The following is a 23,347-nucleotide window of genomic DNA, read 5'->3' as shown; positions in this document are numbered from 1 at the left end:
AGAAGAAGCGAACCTACCTGCTTGCAGCTAGCTTGGGCTTCTTAGGCTACTGGACACCATTAGCTCCAGAGGGATCGACCGCATGGAACTGGCCTTGGTGTTCGGTCCCGGAGCCGCGCCGCCGTCCCCCTTACAGAGCCAGAAGCAAGAAGAGGTCAGGAAAATCGGCGGCAGAAGACATCAGTCTTCACCAAGGTAGCGCACAGCACTGCAGCTGTGCGCCATTGCTCCTCATACACACTTCACACTCCGGTCACTGAGGGTGCAGGGCGCTAGGGGGGGGGGCCCTGAGCAGCAATAAAAACACCTTGGCTGGCAAAAATACCACAATATATAGCCCCAGAGGCTATATATGTGATAATTACCCCTGCCAGAATCCATAAAAAAGCGGGAGAAAAGTCCGCGAAAAAGGGGCGGAGCTATCTCCTTCAGCACACTGGCGCCATTTCTCACAGCTCCGCTGGAAGGAAGCTCCCTGGCTCTCCCCTGCAGTCTACACTACAGAAAAGGGTAAAAAAGAGAGGGGGGGGGGGCACTAAATTTAGGCGCAGTATATATAACAGCAGCTATAGGGGACATAATTCAGTTAGTCCCTGCATTATATAGCGCTCTGGTGTGTGCTGGCATACTCTCACTCTGTCTCCCCAAAGGGCTTTTGTGGGTCCTGTCCTCTGTTAGAGCATTCCCTGTGTGTGTGTGTGTGTGGTGTGTCGGTACGGCTGTGTCGACATGTTTGATGAGGATAATGATGTGGAGGCGGAGCAGATGCCTATAGAAGGGATGTCACCCCCTGCGGGGCAGACACCTGAGTGGATGGACTTATGGAAGGAATTGCGTGCACGTGTCGACTCCTTACACAAAAAATTTGACGACATGCCAAATGCGGGACAGCCGGCTTCTCAGCTTGTGCCTGTCCAGGCGTCTCAAAGGCCATCGGGGGCTCTAAAACGCCCGCTACCTCAGATGGCAGACGCGGATGTCGACACGGATACTGACACCAGTGTCGACGACGATGAGTCTAGTCTAATGTCCACTAAGGCCATTCGTTGCATGATTGTAGCAATGAAAGAGGTGTTACAAATTTCTGATATAAACCCAGGTACCACTAAAAAGGGTATTATGTTTGGGGAGAAAAAACTACCCGTAGTTTTTCCCCCATCAGAAGAATTAAATGAAGTGTGTGAAGAAGCGTGGGCTTTCCCTGATAAAAGATCGGTAATCTCTAAGAAGTTACTAATGGCGTTCCCTTTCCCGCCAGAGGATAGGTCACGTTGGGAGACACCCCCTAGGGTGGATAAAGCGCTCACACGTTTGTCTAAAAAGGTGGCACTACCGTCTCCGGATACGGCCGCTCTCAAGGAACCTGCTGATAGAAAGCAGGAGGCGATCCTGAAGTCTGTATATACACACTCAGGCATTATACTTAGACCAGCTATTGCGTCAGCATGGATGTGCAGTGCTGCCGCTGCGTGGTCAGATTCCCTGTCAGAAAATATTGACACCCTAGACAGGGACACTATTCTGCTAACCATAGAGCATATAAAAGACTCAGTCTTATACATGAGAGATGCACAGAGGGAGATCTGCCGGCTGGCATCTAAAATAAGTGCATTGTCCATTTCTGCTAGCAGAGGCTTATGGACTCGCCAGTGGACAGGGGATGCAGATTCAAAAAGGCACATGGAAGTTTTGCCTTATAAGGGTGAGGAGTTATTTGGGGATGGTCTCTCGGACCTAGTTTCCACAGCAACTGCTGGGAAGTCAGCATTTTTACCCCATGTTCCCTCAGCCTAAAAAGGCGCCGTTTTATCAGGTACAGTCCTTTCGGACTCAGAAAAACAGGCGTGGAAAAGGCGGGTCCTTTCTGTCCAGAGGCAGAGGTAGGGGAAAAAGGCTGCAACAAACAGCAGGTTCCCAGGAGCAAAAGTCCTCCCCCGCTTCTTCTAAGTCCGCCGCGTGACGGTGGGGCTCCACAGGCGGAGCCAGGTACGGTGGGGGGCCGCCTCAAAAATTTCAGCGATCAGTGGGCTCGCTCACAGGTGGATCCCTGGATCCTGCAAATAGTATCTCAAGGGTACAAACTGGAATTCGAGGCGTCTCCACCCCACCGGTTCCTAAAATCTGCCTTGCCGATTACTCCTTCAGACAGGGAGGCTGTGCTAGCGGCAATTCACAAGCTGTATTCCCAGCAGGTGATAATCAAGGTGCCCCTACTTCAACAAGGACGGGGTTACTATTCCACACTGTTTGTGATACCGAAACCGGACTGTTCGGTGAGACCCATTTTAAATTTGAAATCCTTGAACACATACATAAAAAAATTCAAGTTCAAGATGGAATCGCTCAGGGCGGTTATTGCAAGCCTGGACGAGGGGGATTACATGGTATCCCTGGACATCAAGGATGCTTACCTGCATGTCCCCATTTACTATCCTCACCAGGAGTACCTCAGATTTGTGGTACAGGATTGCCATTACCAATTCCAGATGCTGCCGTTTGGACTCTCCACGGCACCGATGGTGTTTACCAAGGTAATGGCGGAAATGATGATACTCCTTCGAAGAAAGGGAGTTTTAATTATCCCGTACTTGGACGATCTCCTAATAAAGGCGAGGTCCAAGGAGCAGTTGTTGGTGGGAGTAGCACTATCTCAGGAGGTGCTACACCAGCACGGTTGGATTCTGAATATTCCAAAATCACAGCTGGTTCCGACGACACGGTTACTGTTCCTGGGTATGATTCTGGATACAGTCCAGAAAAAAGTGTTTCTCCCGGAGGAGAAAGCCAAGGAGCTGTCATCTCTAGTCAGAGACCTCCTGAAACCAAAACAGGTATTGGTCCTGGGAAAGATGGTGGCTTCTTACGAAGCAATTCCTTTCGGCAGGTTCCATACCAGAATCTTTCAGTGGGACCTGTTGGACCAATGGTCCGGATCGCATCTTCAGATGCATCGCCTAATAACCCTGTCTCCAAGAACCAGGGTGTCTCTGCTGTGGTGGCTGCAGAGTGCTCATCTTCTAGAGGGCCGCAGATTCGGCATACAGGACTGGGTCCTGGTGACCACGGATGCCAGCCTTCGAGGCTGGGGGGCAGTCACACAGGGAAGAAACTTCCAAGGACTATGGTCGAGTCAGGAGACTTCCCTACACATAAATATTCTGGAACTGAGGGCCATTTACAATGCCCTAAGTCAGGCAAAATCCCTGCTTCTACACCAGCCGGTACTGATCCAGTCAGACAACATCACGGCAGTCGCCCATGTAAATCGACAGGGCGGCACAAGAAGCAGGATGGCAATGGCAGAAGCCACAAGGATTCTCCGATGGGCGGAAAATCACGTACTAGCACTGTCAGCAGTGTTCATTCCGGGAGTGGACAACTGGGAAGCAGACTTTCTCAGCAGGCACGACCTCCACCCGGGAGAGTGGGGACTTCATCCAGAAGTCTTCACGCTGATTGTAAATCGATGGGAACGGCCACAGGTGGACATGATGGCGTCCCGCCTAAACAAAAAACTAGAGAGATATTGCGCCAGGTCAAGGGACCCTCAGGCGATAGCTGTGGACGCTCTAGTGACACCGTGGGTGTACCAGTCAGTTTGTGTTCCCTCCTCTGCCTCTCCTACCAAGGGTACTGAGAATAATAAGAAAACGAGGAGTAAGAACAATACTCGTGGTTCCGGATTGGCCAAGACGAGCATGGTACCCGGAACTTCAAGAGATGATCTCAGAGGACCCATGGCCTCTGCCGCTCAGACAGGACCTGCTGCAGCAGGGGCCCTGTCTGTTCCAAGATTTACCGCGGCTGCGTTTGACGGCATGGCGGTTGAACGCCGGATCCTGAAGGAAAAGGGCATTCCGGAGGAAGTCATTCCTACGCTGATTAAAGCCAGGAAAGATGTAACTGCAAAGCATTATCACCGCATATGGCGGAAATATGTTGCTTGTTGTGAGGCCAAAAAGGCCCCAACAGAGGAATTTCAACTAGGTCGATTTCTGCATTTCCTACAAGCAGGAGTGACTATGGGCCTGAAATTAGGCTCCATTAAGGTACAGATCTCGGCTCTGTCGATTTTCTTCCAGAAAGAACTAGCTTCACTACCTGAAGTTCAGACGTTTGTGAAAGGAGTGCTGCATATTCAGCCCCCGTTTGTGCCTTCAGTGGCACCTTGGGATCTCAACGTGGTGTTGAGTTTCTTAAAATCACATTGGTTTGAGCCACTTAAAACCGTGGATCTAAAATATCTCACGTGGAAAGTGGTCATGTTATTGGCCTTGGCTTCAGCCAGGCGTGTGTCAGAATTGGCAGCTTTGTCATGTAAAAGCCCTTATCTGATTTTCCATATGGATAGGGCGGAATTGAGGACTCGTCCCCAGTTTCTCCCTAAGGTGGTATCAGCTTTTCACTTGAACCAACCTATTGTGGTGCCTGCGGCTACTAGGGACTTGGAGGATTCCAAGTTACTGGACGTAGTCAGGGCCTTGAAAATTTATGTTTCCAGGATGGCTAGAGTCAGGAAAACTGACTCGCTATTTATCCTGCATGCACCCAACAAGCTGGGTGCTCCTGCTTCTAAGCAGACTATTGCTCGCTGGATTTGTAGCACAATTCAGCTGGCGCATTCTGCGGCTGGACTGCCGCATCCTAAATCAGTAAAAGCCCATTCCACAAGGAAGGTGGGCTCATCTTGGGCGGCTGCCCGAGGGGTCTCGGCTTTACAACTTTGCCAAGCTGCTACTTGGTCAGGGGCAAACACGTTTGCAAAATTCTACAAATTTGATACCCTGGCTGAGGAGGACCTTGAGTTCTCTCATTCGGTGCTGCAGAGTCATCCGCACTCTCCCGCCCGTTTGGGAGCTTTGGTATAATCCCCATGGTCCTTTCGGAGTTCCCAGCATCCACTAGGACGTCAGAGAAAATAAGATTTTACTCACCGGTAAATCTATTTCTCGTAGTCCGTAGTGGATGCTGGGCGCCCATCCCAAGTGCGGATTGTCTGCAATACTTGTACATAGTTACTGTTAACTAAAGGGTTATTGTTGAGCCATCTGTTGAGAGGCTCAGTTGTTTTCATACTGTTAAACTGGGTATAGTATCACGAGTTATACGGTGTGATTGGTGTGGCTGGTAGGAGTCTTACCCGGGATTCAAAATCCTTCCTTATTATGTCAGCTCGTCCGGGCACAGTGTCCTAACTGAGGCTTGGAGGAGGGTCATAGTGGGAGGATCCAGTGCACACCAGGTGACCTAAAAGCTTTCTTTAGTTGTGCCCAGTCTCCTGCGGAGCCGCTATTCCCCTTGGTCCTTTCGGAGTTCCCAGCATCCACTACGGACTACGAGAAATAGATTTACCGGTGAGTAAAATCTTATTTTCTGATGTTATCCAGATAAAGTAGTTCTCAGAACTAGGTCTGGGTATCTTCCTAAGGGGTGATCTATATTCCTCCTTAATGAAGACATTATAGTTCCGGTTTTTCAGGAATCGGGATTTTCTGCGGGAGATGCGTCGCTGGATGTAGTCCGGGCATTAAGTATCTACATGGATCGTACCAGTGCCAGTAGAAAGACAAATTCTCTTTTCATCCTCTATGGTTTTCACAAGAGGAGATGGCCTGCTACTAAACAGATGCTAGCAAGATGGCTTCGAATGACTGTTTCAGAAGTATATTCTAAAGCTGATCTCCCTGTCCCGGCTAATGTCTCTGCTCACTGTACATGTAAGGAAGGTCTTTCATGGGTAGCACAATATTGTGCTTGAGCAGAACAGATATGTAAGGCAGCCACATGGCTTCCAATAAACACATTCAATCAGACATTATGCCTGGGATATCTTTGCCTCTCATGATGCTCAATTCGGGCGTAAGGTTCTCATATTAATCAGGAGCGTCCCCACCACTAAAAATTGCTTTGGGAAGTCCCATTGTTATCCTGTGGATAACCTGTGGACCCTGCCGGAGGGAGAAATATACGTTATGGTAAGAACTTACCGTTGATAACGGTATTTCTCCTAAGTCCACATGTTTACACAAAGACCCCACCCTGACGCACCTGATTTGAGAATCTTTATACTCGGTAAACTCTTCCCTCTTGCGTGGAAGGGTGTGCATGTGTGTTTATCGCCTGAATAGGGTTCTACATAATGCTCCTGCCTAAATGCTTTGGAAACAACTGATTTGACGGAGTCAGTGGGCGGGATTATATGGACGATCCCGGTGCATTCTGGGAGGCCAGAAAGCTTGTGATCGTTTGGTGCCAATCCGCTGTCGCTCCATCATATCCCAATGTTATCCTGTGGAAACCTGTGGACTTAGGAGAAATACCGTTATCAACAGTAAGTTCTAACCATAACGTATATTTTCAACTAAAGGAAAGGTGGGCGGGTGATAGAGATCTGCTGTCATGATCTGTGTATCAGTGTTGTACTGATATTCAATTTGGAGGGCACCTGCATTGCTGGCAATCTACTTCTGTTGAGGAGTGCTGTTTGCATGTGTGTGTGTGTATGTATGTATGTATGTACAGTATATATGTTTACGGATTGTGTAATGGTTAGCATTTCTGCCTCACAGCACTGAGGTCATGGGTTCAATTCCCACCATGGCCCGGTATGGAGTTTGTATGTCCCTACCATACTTGCTCCAGGTACTCCGGTTTCCACCCACAGTCCAAAAATATACTGATAGGTTAATTGTCTAACAACCTTAGTTTGTAAGTGTGTGTACATGTGATAAGGAATATAGACTGTAAGCTGCACTGGGGCAGGGACTGATGTGAATGGGCAAAATATTCTCTGTAATGCGCTGCTGAATATGTGTGCTGGATATAGATAATAAATAAATGTGTATATGTATGTGTGTATGTATGTATGTATGTATATGTGTGTATGTATATATATATATATATATATATATATATATATATATATATATAAATAATATACAGGTTGAGTATCCCTTATCCAAAATGCTTGGGACCAGACGTATTTTGGATATCGGATTTTTCCGTATTTTGGAATAATTGCATACTGTAATGAGATATCATGGCGATGGGACCTAAATCTAAGCACAGAATGCATTTATGTTTCATATACACATTATACACACAGCCTGATGGTAATTTTAGCCAATATTTTTTTATAACTTTGTGCATTAAACAAAGTGTGTGTACATTCACACAATTCATTTGTGTTTCATATACACCTTATACACACAGCCTGAAGGTCATTTAATACAATATTTTTAACAACTTTGTGTATTAAACAAAGTTTGTGTACATTGAGCCATCAAAAAACAAAGATTTCACTATCTCAGTCTCACTCAAAAAATTCCGTATTTCGGAATATTTGGTTATGGGATACTCAACCTGTATTACAATATGAGAATGCACCAATTTTATGTGTATACTTTCTTTTGAAAGGATGACGCTGGTTAAAGAAATGATTACTGAGCAGTAGCCCAGGGACCTACTTGCTTTCATTGGAGAGAGACACTTTGTGTTAATGGTTCTCCTCTTGTCCTAGATGCTAAAGCACGGCCGGGCTGGTGTCCCAATGGAAGTCATGGGTCTGATGCTGGGAGAGTTTGTGGATGACTACACAGTCAGAGTTATTGATGTATTCGCCATGCCGCAGTCTGGAACCGTGAGTACTTTTTCTGTTTCTAAAATAAAATAAACATACTAATATAGTTATTGTATGTATCAAGTGCTCCCCACACCTATCAGATTCTGTGTTCACTTAGTTAGATCTCTCTGTACTCCCTGTAAATGAGTTGTATGTATAATGATCGCCCAAGTATATAGCTATGTGTATTATGTTAGTGCTGTACAAGTAAAGGGTAGTAATAATAATTGTATGAAAAGCTATTTTTAGAAATATTACATTAACATCACAAAGCAAATCCTCGTGGATGAATTGTTAATATAATTTACCACTTCCTACTTAGGGGTATATTCAATTGAAGTCGGATCCATTCCGACATTCATTTGTCGGAATGGATCCGACTTGGGCTATTCAATGCAGTATCAATTTTCGACTTGAAAAAAGTCGAATTGAGATGCAGGGGGGAGGGGAGACGGGGGTGAGCGGCGGGCAGACGGGGGAGAGCAGCGCTACAGCAGCAGCTATAGCGCTGCTCTCCCCCCCTCGCATCTCTGCCTCTCCCCGTCCCTACTCTCCACCGCCCCGCATCACAGCCGCTGCTCACGGCAGCGTCCACCCGGCTGCAGCAAGCGAGGTCACGCTTGCTGGAACCGGGTGGTTGCTGCTGTGAGCGGTGGCTGTGACATCCTCCTGCTCTCCCCGTCTGGCTGCCCGCGGCTCTCCCCGTCACTGCTCCCGCATCCCACTCACTTCGACTTTTTTTTTAAAGTCGAAGTGAGATGGTCGAAAAGGGGGCCAAAACCTGTCTGATTTGGCCCCGTTTTCGACACAAGCACGTGGATCGGCAGCTATTCCGCCGATCCACGTGCTTTTCGACAGGTTGAATTCCTTGAATATATTGAATAGGTCGGAACCTCTTCCGACCTAAAAACGTCGAAAACTGCCGTCTTTTCGACAGACTGCAGCTTTCGACTTCAATTGAATATACACCTAAATCTTTTCTAACACACAATGGTTTACAATTTTCATTGGATAAATGTCAGCTATGTACAGTGGATGCCGCCATTTTGGGTGCTTAGACAATATTGCTGAGAATGCAGCCAATCGAATCCTGTGTGTGTGTGTGTGTGTGTGTGTTATTTATAATATTCAAACAAGAGTGAACACCTGCGCTGGACAATGGAGGCAGCAAATGGATAGTGTTATCAAAGCTGGAAAAGGCAAAAATACATACAGAATATGATATCCTATGCGCCAAACATTTTGAAAGGTGTACAAATACTTATATTGTATTAAGTTCTTGTATCATATGTCCATGGTTTTTCTTTCTAACTGCTTTGTGATGAAAACATGTGTTGTTTCCTCCAAATGAATGCCGTAAGGGAGATAGGAGAACAAACAGAAAGAGTCCAATGTGTAATATAGTTTCTTAAAGTCAAACAATAGTCATAGTGGGAAAAGGGTTCCAAAACGAACTCTCCACTCCGTGTCTGATGTAACAATAGGGGACCACTCAAAAAAACGTGGTGATTGCTGGAAGCCAATGTGTACTTTATAAGCTTACATTAGACAGAAATGTATCATGCCCATAAAGGTATCTTTCTCTGACGTGCTAGTGGATGCTGGGACTCCGTCAGGACCATGGGGATTAGCGGCTCCGCAGGAGACAGGGCACAAAAATAAAAGCTTTAGGACTAGGTGGTGTGCACTGGCTCCTCCCCCCATGACCCTCCTCCAAGCCTCAGTTAGGTTTTTGTGCCCGTCCGAGCAGGGTGCAATCTAGGTGGCTCTCCTAAAGAGCTGCTTAGAAAAAGTTATTAGGTTTTTTATTTTCAGTGAGTCCTGCTGGCAACATGCTCACTGCAACGAGGGATTTAGGGGAGAAGAAGTGAACTCACCTGCGTGCAGGATGGATTGGCTTCTTAGGCTACTGGACACCATTAGCTCCAGAGGGATCGAACACAGGCCCAGCCATGGAGTCCGGTCCCGGAGCCGCGCCGCCGACCCCCTTGCAGATGCCGAAAAGTGAAGAGGTCCAGAAACCGGCAGCAGAAGACTTTTCAGTCTTCATGAGGTAGCGCACAGCACTGCAGCTGTGCGCCATTGTTGTCAGCACACTTCACACCAGCGGTCACTGAGGGTGCAGGGCGCTGGGGGGGGGGGCGCCCTGGGCAGCAATGATAATACCTTGTTCTGGCTAAAAATACATCACATATAGCCCCTGGGGCTATATGGATGTATTTAACCCCTGCCAGGTCTTACAAACACCGGGAGAAGAGCCCGCCGAAATAGGGGGCGGGGCCTATCTCCTCAGCACACAGCGCCATTTTCCTGCACAGCTCCGCTGCGAGGAAGGCTCCCAGGACTCTCCCCTGCACTGCACTACAGAAACAGGGTAAAAAAACAGAGAGGGGGGGCACTTTTTTGGCAATATTGATATATTAAGCTGCTATAAAGGAAACAACACTTCTGTAGGGTTGTTCCTATATATTTATAGCGCTTGGGTGTGTGCTGGCAAACTCTCCCTCTGTCTCCCCAAAGGGCTAGTGGGGTCCTGTCTTCGATAAGAGCATTCCCTGTGTGTCTGCTGTGTGTCGGTACGTGTGTGTCGACATGTATGAGGACGATGTTGGTGTGGAGGCGGAGCAATTGCCGGTAATGGTGATGTCACCCCCTAGGGAGTCGACACCGGAATGGATGGCTTTGTTTATGGAATTACGTGATAATGTCAGCACGTTACAAAAATCAGTTGACGACATGAGACAGCCGGCAAACCAGTTAGTACCTGTCCAGGCGTCCCAGACACCGTCAGGGGCTGTAAAACGCCCTTTACCTCAGTCGGTCGACACAGACCCAGACACGGACACCGAATCTAGTGTCGACGGTGAAGAAACAAACGTATTTTCCAGTAGGGCCACACGTTATATGATCACGGCAATGAAGGAGGCTTTGCATATCTCTGATACTGCAAGTACCACAAAAAGGGGTATTATGTGGGGTCTGAAAAAACTACCTGTAGTTTTTCCTGAATCAGAGGAATTGAATGAAGTGTGTGATGAAGCGTGGGTTAACCCCGATAGAAAACTGCTAATTTCAAAGAAGTTATTGGCATTATATCCTTTCCCGCCAGAGGTTAGGGCGCGCTGGGAAACACCCCCTAGGGTGGATAAGGCACTCACACGCTTATCAAAACAAGTGGCGTTACCGTCTCCTGAAACGGCCGCCCTCAAGGATCCAGCTGATAGGAGGCTGGAAACTACCCTGAAAAGTATATACACTCATACTGGTGTTATACTGCGACCAGCCATCGCCTCAGCATGGATGTGCAGTGCTGGGGTGGTTTGGTCGGATTCCCTGACTGAAAATATTGATACCCTGGATAGGGACAGTATTTTATTGACTATAGAGCAATTAAAGGATGCTTTTCTTTATATGCGAGATGCTCAGAGGGATATTTGCACTCTGGCATCGAGAGTAAGTGCGATGTCCATATCTGCCAGAAGAAGTTTATGGACGCGACAGTGGTCAGGTGATGCGGATTCCAAACGGCATATGGAATCGGATTTGGTGGCCACGGCAACAGCCGGGAAATCCACCTTTTTACCTCAGGTCCCCTCCCAACAGAAAAAGACACCGTCTTTTCAGCCGCAGTCCTTTCGTTCCTATAAGAACAAGCGGGCAAAAGGACAGTCATATCTGCCCCGAGGCAAAGGAAAGGGTAAGAGAGTGCACCAAGCAGCTCCCTCCCGGGAGCAGAAGCCCTCCCCGGCTTCTGCAAAGCCCTCAGCATGACGTTGGGGCTTTACAAGCGGACTCAGGGGCGGTGGGGGGTCGACTCAAGAATTTCAGCGCACAGTGGGCTCACTCACAGGTGGACCCCTGGATCCTGCAGGTAGTATCTCAGGGTTACAGGTTGGAATTCGAGAAGTCTCCCCCTCGCCGGTTCCTAAAGTCTGCTCTGCCAACGTCTCCCTCAGACAGGGCGACGGTATTGGAAGCCATTCACAAGCTGTATTCTCAGCAGGTGATAGTCAAGGTACCCCTCCTACAACAGGGAAAGGGGTATTATTCCACACTATTTGTGGTACCGAAGCCGGACGGCTCGGTAAGACCTATTCTAAATCTGAAATCTTTGAACCTGTACATACAAAAATTCAAGTTCAAGATGGAGTCACTCAGAGCAGTGATAGCGAATCTGGAAGAAGGGGACTTTATGGTGTCCCTGGACATCAAGGATGCTTACCTGCATGTCCCAATTTGCCCTTCACATCAAGGGTACCTCAGGTTCGTGGTGCAAAACTGTCATTATCAGTTTCAGACGCTGCCGTTTGGATTGTCCACGGCACCTCGGGTCTTTACCAAGGTAATGGCCGAAATGATGTTTCTTCTGCGAAGAAAAGGCGTATTAATTATCCCTTACTTGGACGATCTCCTGATAAGGGCAAGGTCCAGAGAACAGCTGGAGGACGTAGTAGCACTAACCCAAGTAGTGCTGCAACAGCACGGGTGGATTCTGAATTTTCCAAAATCTCAATTGACCCCGACGACACGTCTGCTGTTCCTGGGAATGATTCTGGACACGGTTCAGAAAAAGGTGTTTCTTCCGGAGGAGAAAGCCAGGGAGTTATCCGAACTTGTCAGGAACCTCCTAAAACCAGGAAGAGTGTCTGTGCATCAATGCACAAGAGTCCTGGGAAAAATGGTGGCTTCTTACGAAGCGATTCCATTCGGCAGATTCCACGCACGAACTTTTCAGTGGGATCTGCTGGACAAATGGTCCGGATCGCATCTGCAGATGCATCAGCGGATAACTTTGTCTCCACGGACAAGGGTGTCTCTTCTGTGGTGGTTGCAGAGTGCTCATCTGTTAGAGGGCCGCAGATTCGGCATACAGGACTGGGTCCTGGTGACCACGGATGCCAGTCTGAGAGGCTGGGGAGCGGTAACACAGGGAAGAAACTTCCAGGGAGTGTGGTCAAGCCTGGAGATGTCTCTTCACATAAATATACTGGAGCTAAGAGCGATTTACAATGCTCTAAGCCTGGCAAAACCCCTGCTTCAGGGTCAGCCGGTGTTGATCCAGTCGGACAACATCACGGCAGTTGCCCACGTAAACAGACAGGGCGGCACAAGAAGCAGGAGGGCAATGGCAGAAGCTGCAAGGATTCTTCGCTGGGCGGAAGATCATGTGATAGCACTGTCAGCAGTGTTCATTTCGGGAGTGGACAACTGGGAAGCGGACTTCCTCAGCAGACACGATCTACACCCGGGAGAGTGGGGACTTCATCCAGAAGTCTTCCACATGATTGTGAACCGTTGGGAAAAACCAAAGGTGGATATGATGGCGTCCCGCCTCAACAAAAAACTGGACAGGTATTGCGCCAGGTCAAGAGACCCTCAGGCAATAGCTGTGGACGCTCTGGTAACACCGTGGGTGTTCCAGTCAGTGTATGTGTTTCCTCCTCTGCCTCTCATACCAAAAGTACTGAGAATTATACGGCAAAGGGGAGTAAGAACGATACTCGTGGCTCCGGATTGGCCAAGAAGAACTTGGTACCCGGAACTTCAGGAGATGCTCACGGAAGATCCGTGGCCTCTACCTCTAAGACGGGACCTGCTTCAGCAGGGACCGTGTCTATTCCAAGACTTACCGCGGCTGCATTTGACGGCATGGCGGTTGAACGCCGAATTCTAAGGGAAAAAGGCATTCCGGAAGAGGTCATCCCTACCCTGGTCAAAGCCAGGAAGGAGGTGACTGCACAACATTATCACCGCATTTGGAGAAAATATGTTGCGTGGTGTGAGGCCAGGAAGGCCCCGACGGAGGAATTTCAACTGGGTCGATTCCTACATTTCCTGCAAACAGGATTGTCTATGGGCCTCAAATTAGGGTCCATTAAGGTTCAAATTTCGGCCCTGTCGATTTTCTTCCAGAAAGAATTGGCTTCAGTTCCTGAAGTCCAGACTTTTGTAAAAGGAGTACTACATATACAGCCCCCGGTTGTGCCCCCAGTGGCTCCGTGGGATCTTAATGTAGTTTTGGATTTTCTCAAATCCCATTGGTTTGAGCCACTCAAATCGGTGGATTTGAAATATCTTACTTGGAAAGTAACCATGCTACTGGCCCTGGCTTCAGCCAGGAGAGTGTCAGAATTGGCGGCTTTATCGTATAAAAGCCCATATCTGATTTTCCATTCGGACAGGGCAGAACTGCGGACGCGTCCTCAGTTTCTGCCTAAGGTGGTTTCAGCGTTTCACCTGAACCAGCCTATTGTGGTGCCTGCGGCTACTAGCGATTTGGAGGATTCCAAGTTGCTGGACGTTGTCAGGGCATTGAAAATATATATTTCAAGGACGGCTGGGGTCAGAAAATCTGACTCGCTGTTTATACTGTATGCACCCAACAAGCTGGGTGCTCCTGCTTCTAAGCAGACGATTGCTCGTTGGATTTGTAGCACAATTCAACTTGCACATTCTGTGGCAGGCCTGGCACAGCCTAAATCTATCAAGGCCCATTCCACAAGGAAGGTGGGCTCATCTTGGGCGGCTGCCCGAGGGGTCTTTGCATTACAACTCTGCCGAGCAGCTACGTGGTCGGGGGAGAACACGTTTGTAAAATTCTACAAATTTGATACCCTGGCTAAAGAGGACCTGGAGTTCTCTCATTCGGTGCTGCAGAGTCATCCGCACTCTCCCGCCCGTTTGGGAGCTTTGGTATAATCCCTATGGTCCTGACGGAGTCCCAGCATCCACTAGGACGTCAGAGAAAATAAGATTTTACTTACCGATAAATCTATTTCTCGTAGTCCGTAGTGGATGCTGGGCGCCCATCCCAAGTGCGGATTGTCTGCAATACTTGTACATAGTTATTGTTACAAAAAAATCGGGTTGTTATTGTTGTGAGCCGTCTGTTCAGAGGCTCCTACGTTTGTCATACTGTTAACTGGGTTCAGATCACAGGTTGTACGGTGTGGCTGGTATGAGTCTTACCCGGGATTCAAAATCCTTCCTTATTGTGTACGCTCGTCCGGGCACAGTATCCTAACTGAGGCTTGGAGGAGGGTCATAGGGGGAGGAGCCAGTACACACCACCTAGTGGTCAAACTTTTAAATTTTGTGCCCTGTCTCCTGCGGAGCCGCTATTCCCCATGGTCCTGACGGAGTCCCAGCATCCACTACGGACTACGAGAAATAGATTTATCGGTAAGTAAAATCTTATTTTTTTTTTTAATCTCTCTATTTCACCTCTCACGATCTTATAGACATACGTCACCAAAAATAGTCGGCATGAATTCACGCTTACACGTGTGCTTAATGGTTTAAGTCTTTAGGATAGGAGATTGCTGGGATGTGAGCTCTGCTGCTACGGAAAGCTTTCATCAGGACATCCAATCCTGAAGGATGTCACTGGCAGTATGATATATAGCTGCTGCTGCTGCTGCCCTGGGATTGTTATGTATAGAATGGCATTACTTGGGCACTCAATATTATGATAAATTGCTTCTCTGTTGCCCTCCTGAATGTATATATTGTCTGTGTGTATCTTTATTTTGTGTGTATACTTTGCATAAAATGCATGTGCACTCCTTTCCTTATATCATGGTTTATCCAGGTGCAAAATTTCATATTTAGCTGGATTTCCTCCAAACTCTATATGAGGCCCTTAATGAATGAATGTCTGTTTCAATAAGTAAGGTAACAAGACCTCTTGTGTGTGTAATGTTTTCTAGTACATTCTAGTTTCCCGCCAGGCCAGAGCGGGTAGACCACTGCTTCACCTCACGGCCTTATATGTCTTGTATGTCATAGGGGGGAATCCAATTGGGCACAAGGTAAAAGTCCTTGCTTAACTCGTACCCAGTTTGGATTACCGTGGGCATGTGCGCTCCCGATACCTGCGGTATCCAATAAAAAAGTGGTTGCAGGATTTTCGGCACTGATAACCCTGCGGCGCTTGAAAAAAGAACATCCCTATCCGGTGGTCTCCTGGACTTCTGGTTGTCTCCCCTCCATCTTGCCACTGCAGATGAGGCTGCTGGGAGGCTCTGGGGGTGTTGAAAACGGCAGGGGCTGCTGGGAGATGTAGTTCTCTCAGCAGCTGGCTCAAGGGGGGATTATGCTGCAGGGGAGGGGTCACACACACACTCATGCACACACTTAGACACTCCACACACCTCACACACTCACCGCTGCTGCAGAAGACCCAGCTACCGATGCTTGATGAAGAAGACCCCATTTCAGAAGGTGAATAATAAATCCCTTATTGAGCTAATTGGAAACTTCCAATTGCTTAATTAGTCCTCAGGGGGGTGCCGCCGAGGTGCAAGAGGAAGTCCCGGTGATTTTTTTATAAAGATAACTATTTTAGGAAGAAATCATACTTGCTCTGGTAGTGTGAGAAAGCACTGCGTCCCATTTTCTGCCCTGTTATTGTATACTAAAACCCTGCTGCTGCAGGAAAAACCCCACACTCGCAGTTTGATTCCCCCCATACTGTCCCAACATCAGTTGCAAGATGGCGGGGCTGGCGGAAACATGGGCAATCATTGAGGTACATAGTGTGATCAGATTTTTGTGTCTAAAGGGCACATCAGCAGCTGAAATACATTGCCAACTTGTGGAGGTGTTCGGTGATAACATCATGGTGGACGCAATTGGGAGGATGGAGCGGCTGTCCTGCTCTTTTCAATGGCAGTGCACCAAACCTGTGTGAGTGACATGACTTTGTCACTGTACATCTCAACAGGTTAGCGATGAATTTCAGTTGCTGATGTGCCCTTTAGATGAAGAACTCTGATCACATTACTGACCTCTGTTTGACCATCTCTCTGCCAGCCCCACTATCTTACACCTGATGTTGGCACAGTATGACTGATATGAGGCGCAGTCTAATGGCCTCGAGGGAATGCAGAGGTTTACCTACTCCGGCATGGTGGTAAATTAGAGTGAAATGAAGAACATTACACACGTGACCTTACTTTTTTAACCACCCGTGTATTATAGGGCTGATGCATAGTCGGTACTACGCCTTTGTACATAGTATATCTTGCTTGAAATCATTCTGCGCCTGCAGAGAAATCTAGTGTATACCTGGTATTTGCTCCTGGTGAGGTGTGATAGGACAGGGAGTGTGAATTCCACCATAGGCTGGCAGTAAGGGCATTGAACACATGCAGCATGGGATGCAGGTACACATATCCCCATATTATGTGTTTAGGAGCGAGTGTAAATGGATGACTATAGTTGTTATCACACACGAACCAGTTCTGATTGGATGACTGGGAATGCACTATTTCTGCTGATAGTCCCCCATAATTATTTTTATGGTTTTTAGAGATGTTCTGGAAGTTTTACTGATGCTTAATTGCAAATTATGTATGTAATGCATGCTTGTCATATGTTGGGTGTATATTCTGCCATTGTGAAGATGGGCATATCTGCAGATGAATACAGCAAATAATTTATGCAGAAACAGTCTTTTTGTATGCTGTTATTATTTTTATGTAACACCAGTTATGCCCATCTTACGATCAACTCTGCACTTGCTTCAATGCGTTTTGAAACCATCCTACGTGTGTATTTGGGTCACACAGCTCTCTATATCAAGATGGCAGCTGCCTTATGAAAACCATAATAAGGCTTCCTGCTGCTGCTTTCTTCTGTTCTTGACTCTTTTAATCCAGCACACTGATACAATATTTGTTTTCTAAAATATGCTACAATGAGTTTTGTGACAAACAAGAGTATTGATAGAACATGCAGTTTGTACACTAAGGGGGTATTCAATTATGTGGAATCCATTTTCGATGGATCAAAACGGCCGGATATCGCGCTTTTTGACCGATGGTCGTTATTGCAGTATCCAATTAGAGGCTGTTTTGATTGGCCGAAAACAGACCAGCTATTGTGCATTAACACAATAGGATCCGGGATAAGCTCTTGATCCCATGTGTGATTGCGGCCCTGGTTGCCAGTTATTGTGGATTATGCTCGGCACCCGAAACAAAGTCCTTGATAAGTGCCGGCATTAGGGGGAGGAGTACGCCGCATCGGGGCTAATTGGATAGTCCCCGGCAATACAATTATCTGCAGTCATTGACCGCTGGTAATTGGATACCCCCCTATAGAGCATTTACCTTAACCAAAGTTTCTGTTTAGATGTCCAGTAAATATTATATAAACATTTTTATGCAGCCTACACTGCCCTTTCCAAAAGCCATCATTGGAGTGTAGATTGTCCTTACTTATAATTGTGTATGCTTTCTACCAACCTGTCAAGCTTGTCACAAACTGCTGCACTTGGTTTTAGTAGATGAACCCTGCTTTTTTTTTTAAGCATATTTGTGTCTTGTTTGATAACAACAATAACCCTTTGGCATTTGCTACCTGAACAGCTTGGGTTACAGTGATCATTACTTTTTGCAAACATAGAAACAAATTGTAATTATTATATGTACTTTAGTTTTTGGGTGTTTTTTTTTGTTTTGTTTTTTCGTTTAAACTTCATATAATTTTGTAGAGTCTGAGAGCCAATAATAAAGGTGGAAATAATTTGCATTTTGCAGGGTGTTAGTGTGGAGGCTGTGGACCCAGTGTTCCAGGCTAAAATGTTGGACATGTTGAAGCAAACTGGAAGGTAAGCTACTCATTTCAATAACGTTTGTGTATAATAATATCCTATTTATCTTTGCAATGCTATATAAATAAAAATGTAAAAAAATGACCTTTTCCAGGCACAGAGACCTTTGCTAATGTGCCTGCGATGGCTATTGGGGCTGTTTTGGATCATGAGAGACTAAGCTTCACCATAGCTTTTAACTGAGTCGGAGCAGCCAGCATTTCCTACTGCTCTCCATGCTCTAGTGCAGGCATGTCCAACCTGCGGCCCTCCAGCTGTTTGGAAACTACATATCCCAGCATGCCGTGACAGTTTTGCTGTCAGAGAATGCTAAAGCTGTGTCAGGGCATGCTGGGATGTGTAGTTTCACAACAGCTGGGGGTCTGCAGGTTGGACATGCGTGCATCTAGTGTGATCTCACAATGCCTTCCCATGGGGTGGTCTTCAGGTTGCCGGCGGCCGGACTCCCGGCGACCACCATACCGGCGCCGGAATCCCGACTGCCGGCATACCGTATCTTTCTCTAACGTCTTAGAGGATGCTGGGACTCCGTAAGGACCATGGGGAATAGACGGGCTCCGCAGGAGATAGGGCACTTTAAGAAAGCTTTGGATTCTGGGTGTGCACTGGCTCCTCCCTCTATGCCCCTCCTCCAGACCTCAGTTTTACACTGAGCCCAGAGGGAAATGGGTGCACTGCAGGGAGCTCCCCTGAGTTCTCTGCCTAGAAAGCATTTTTGTTTGGATTTTTTCTATATTTTTTACAGGGAGCACTGCTAGCAACAGGCTCCCTGCATCGAGGGACTGAGGAGAGAGGGGCAGACCTACTTAAATTATAGGCACTGCTTCCTCGGCTACTGGACACCATTGGCTCCAGAGGGGGTGAACACAGGTTCGTCCTGGGCGTTCACTTCTAGAGCCGCGCCGCCGTTCTCACAGAACCAGAAGAAAAGAAGTCCGAAGACGTCTCAGGCGGCAGAAGCCTTCAGAGCTTCACTGAGGTAACGCACAGCATTGCAGCTGTGCGTCATTGCTCCACACACCTCACACACTCCGGTCACTGTAAGGGCGCAGGGGGGGCGCCCTGGGCAGCAATATAAACACCTCTCTGATGGCAAAAGACTATATACATGTACAGGCGGGCACTGTACATGTATATAAAAGAGCCCCCACCATTTTTTTAATAACTTTGAGCGGGACAGAAGCCCGCCGCCGAGGGGGCGGGGCTTCTCCCTCAGCACTCACCAGCGCCATTTTCTCTCCACAGCACCGCTGAGAGGAAGCTCCCCGGACTCTCCCCTGCTTTACACGCGGTGAAAGGGGGTTTTGAAGGAAAGGGGGGGGGGGCACATAATTGGCGTTTTATTACTACACAGCGCTACTGGGGAAAAGCATTCTGTGTTTCTTTCCAGGGGTATAGCGCTGGGGTGTGTGCTGGCATACTCTCTCTCTTAAAGAGGATACTGTCTTCAGAAAAAGAGTTTCCCTGTGTGGGTGAAGTGTGTCGGTACGCGTGTGTCGACATGTTTGATGAGGAAGGCTCGCTTAATGTGGAGGGGGAGTGCTTGAATGTCAGGTCGCCGTCGGCAACGCCGACACCGGACTGGGTGGATATGCTGAATGTCTTAAGTGCAAATGTAAATTTACTGCATAAAAGGTTAGACAAGGCTGAAGCTAGGGATCAGTCAGGTAGCCAGACCATGCCTGTCCCTGCGGCGCCAGGACCTTCGGGGTCTCAAAAGCGCACCATATCCCAGGTCGATGACACAGATACCGACTCTAGTGTCGACTATGAAGATGCAGAATTACAGCCGAAGGTGGCAAAGGGTATTCGTTACATGATTATTGCCATTAAAGAGGTTTTGCATATCACTGAGGAACCCCCTGTCCCTGACACGAGGATACACATGTATAAAGGGAAAAAGCCTGAGGTCACTTTTCCGTCCTCATTTGAGCTAAGCGAATTGTGCGAAAAGGCTTGGGAATCTCCAGATAGGAGACTACAAGTTCCCAAAAGGTTTCTTATGGCGTATCCCTTTCCACAAAAGGATAGGATACGATGGGAATCTTCACCTAAAGTAGACAAGGTGCTGACACGCTTATCCAAGAAGGTGGCACTACCTTCTCAGGATACAGCTTCCCTCAAGGATCCTGCTGATCGCAAGCAGGAAATTACCATGAAGCACATTTACACACATTCAGGTACTATTGTTAGACCAGCTATGGCGTCGGCCTGGGTTTGTAGTGCTGTCGTGGCATGGGCAGATTCCTTATCTTCGGAGCTTGACACCTTAGATAGGGATGCCATTTTAATGACCATAGAGCATATCAGAGATGCTGCCTTGTATATGAGAGATGCTCAAAGAGACATTTGTTTACTAAGCTCCAGAATAAACGCTATGTCTATTTCTGCTAGGCGACTCTTGTGGACCCGACAGTGGACGGGAGACGCCGACTCAAAGCGGCATATGGAGTCATTGCCTTACAAGGGGGAGGAGTTGTTTGGAGATGGCCTCTCGGACCTTGTCTCTACTGCTACGGCCGGTAAATCGAATTTTTTACCTTATGTTCCCCTGCAGCATGCTAAGAAGGTACCCCATTATCAGATGCAGTCCTTTCGTTCCAATAAGAGCAAGAAGGTACGGGGAACGTCCTTTTTTGCCAGAGGTAAAGGCAAGGGAAAAAAGCTGCACGCAGCTAGTCCCCAAGAGCAGAAGTCCTCCCCTGCATCTGCAAAGTCCACCGCATGACGCTGGGGCTTCCCGGGGGGAGGCAGATCAAGTGGAGGCACGTCTTCGATTTTTCAGCCACGTCTGGGTTCACTCGCAGGTGGATCCCTGGGCATTAGAGATTGTTTCTCAGGGATACAGACTGGAATTCGAAGACATGCCTCCTCGCCGGTTTTTCAAATCGGCTCTGCCGACTTCCCCGTCAGAGAGGGAGCTAGTGTTAGCTGCAATCCAAAAATTGTATATTCAACAGGTGATAGTCAAAGTTCCTCATCTCCAAAAAGGAGAGGGATATTACTCAACCCTGTTTGTGGTCCCGAAACCGGACGGTTCGGTCAGACCCATTTTAAATCTAAAATCCCTGAACCTGTACTTGAAGAGATTCAAGTTCAAAATGGAATCACTCAGGGCGGTCATCGCCAGCCTGGAGGGGGGGGGGGGATTGGATGGTGTCCCTGGACATAAAGGATGCATACCTTCATGTTCCGATTTTCCCCCCTCACCAGGCGTTCCTGAGATTTGCAGTACAGGACTGTCACTACCAATTTCAGATGTTGCCATTTGGGCTTTCCACGGCTCCGAGAATTTTCACCAAGGTAATGGCGGAAATGATGGTGCTCCTGCGCAAGCAGGGTGTCACAATTATCCCATACTTGGACGATCTCCTCATAAAGGCAAGATCTCGGGAGAAGTTGCTGGACAGCGTGTTTTTGTCCATGAAGACGTTGCAAATGCACGGCTGGATTCTCAATATACCGAAGTCCCAGCTAGTCCCTGCAACGCGTCTGACCTTTTTGGGCCTGATTTTAGACACAGACCAGAAGAGGGTTTTTCTTCCGATGGAAAAGGTTCAGGAGCTCGTAGCCCTGGTCAGGAACCTATTGAAGCCAAAATAGGTTTCAGTGCATCATTGCACACGGGTTCTGGGGAAGATGGTGGCTTCATACGAGGCCATCCCCTTTGGCAGGTTCCATGCGAGTACCTTTCAATGGGACCTATTGGACAAATGGTACGGGTCCCATTTACAAATGCATCAAAGGATAACCCTGTCTCCCAGGTCCAGGGTATCTCTCCTGTGGTGGCTGCACAGTGCTCACCTACTAGAGGGTCGCAGGTTCGGCATTCAGGACTGGGTCCTGGTGACCACGGACGCAAGCCTCCGAGGCTGGGGAGCGGTCACGCTAGGAATAAATTTCCAAGGTCTCTGGTCAAATCCAGAGACTTGTCTCCACATCAACGTCCTGAAGTTGAGAGCCATATACAACGCACTACGTCAGGCGGAGAAATTGCTTCGGGACAAACCGGTTCTGATTCAGTCGGACAATGTCACGGCAGTGGCACAAGGAGCAGAGTGGCCATGGCAGAAGCGACCAGGATTCTACGCTGGGCGGAAGGCCATGTAAGCGCACTATCAGCAGTGTTCATCCCGGGGGTGGACAACTGGGAGGCGGACTTCCTCAGCAGGCACGACTTGCATCCGGGAGAGTGGGGACTTCATCAGGAAGTCTTCGCACAGATCACGGGTCGGTGGGGACTGCCTCAGATAGACATGATGGCATCCCGTCTCAACAAAAAGCTGAAGCGGTATTGCGCCAGGTCAAGAGACCCTCAGGCGGTAGCGGTAGACGCTCCGGTGACACCTTGGGTGTTCAGATCGGTCTATGTGTTTCCTCCTCTACCTCTCATACCCAAGGTGTTGAGAATAATAAGAATAAGCAGGGTCAGAACAATCCTGATTGTTCCAGATTGGCCACGGAGGACTTGGTATCCGGAGCTGCAAGAGTTGCTCATAGAAGATCCGTGGCCTCTTCCTCTAAGGCAGGACCTGCTGCAGCAGGGGCCCTGTCTGTTCCAAGACTTACCGCGGCTGCGTTTGACAGCATGGCGGTTGAACGCCGGATCCTAGCGGAAAAAGGGATTCCGGAAGAGGTCATTCCTACCCTGATCAAGGCTAGGAAGGACGTGACATCGAAACATTACCACCGTATATGGCGAAAATATGTTTCCTGGTGTGAGGCCAGAGCTGCTCCTATGGAGGAGTTCCATTTGGGACGTCTACTTCACTACCTTCAAACAGGAGTGAATTTGGGCCTTAAACTAGGGTCCATAAAGGTCCAAATTTCGGCCTTATCCATTTTCTTTCAAAGAGAATTGGCCTCTCTTCCTGAAGTACAGACTTTTGTTAAGGGGGTGCTGCATATTCAGCCTCCTTTTGTACCTCCGGTGGCGCCTTTGGGATCTTAACGTGGTATTACGTTTCATCAAGTCCCCTTGGTTTGAACCACTCAAAACAGTGGAGTTGAAATACCTCACTTGGAAAGTGGTCATGTTGTTGGCATTAGCTTCGGCAAGGCGTGTTTCAGAATTGGCGGCTTTATCACATAAAAGCCCATACCTGGTT

At 48.0% G+C, this 23,347-nt stretch overlaps 1 protein-coding gene across 1 annotated transcript in view; it reads left to right on the top strand.

Annotated features, from left to right (window-relative positions):
- Positions 1-23,347, top strand: part of PSMD14 (proteasome 26S subunit, non-ATPase 14) — a 305,697-nt gene that overhangs the window by 163,873 nt on the left and 118,477 nt on the right. Inside the window, exons 4-5 of the mRNA XM_063933641.1 lie at positions 7,520-7,639; positions 18,166-18,236. Of these exons, the coding sequence (XP_063789711.1) occupies positions 7,520-7,639; positions 18,166-18,236 (191 nt within the window). The remainder of the gene's footprint in view (positions 1-7,519; positions 7,640-18,165; positions 18,237-23,347) is intronic.

The sequence above is a fragment of the Pseudophryne corroboree genome, chromosome 7 (genome assembly GCF_028390025.1).
Source record: "Pseudophryne corroboree isolate aPseCor3 chromosome 7, aPseCor3.hap2, whole genome shotgun sequence".
NCBI classification, from domain to species: Eukaryota; Metazoa; Chordata; class Amphibia; order Anura; family Myobatrachidae; genus Pseudophryne; species Pseudophryne corroboree.
This window is presented reverse-complemented; position numbering and strand designations above follow the sequence as displayed.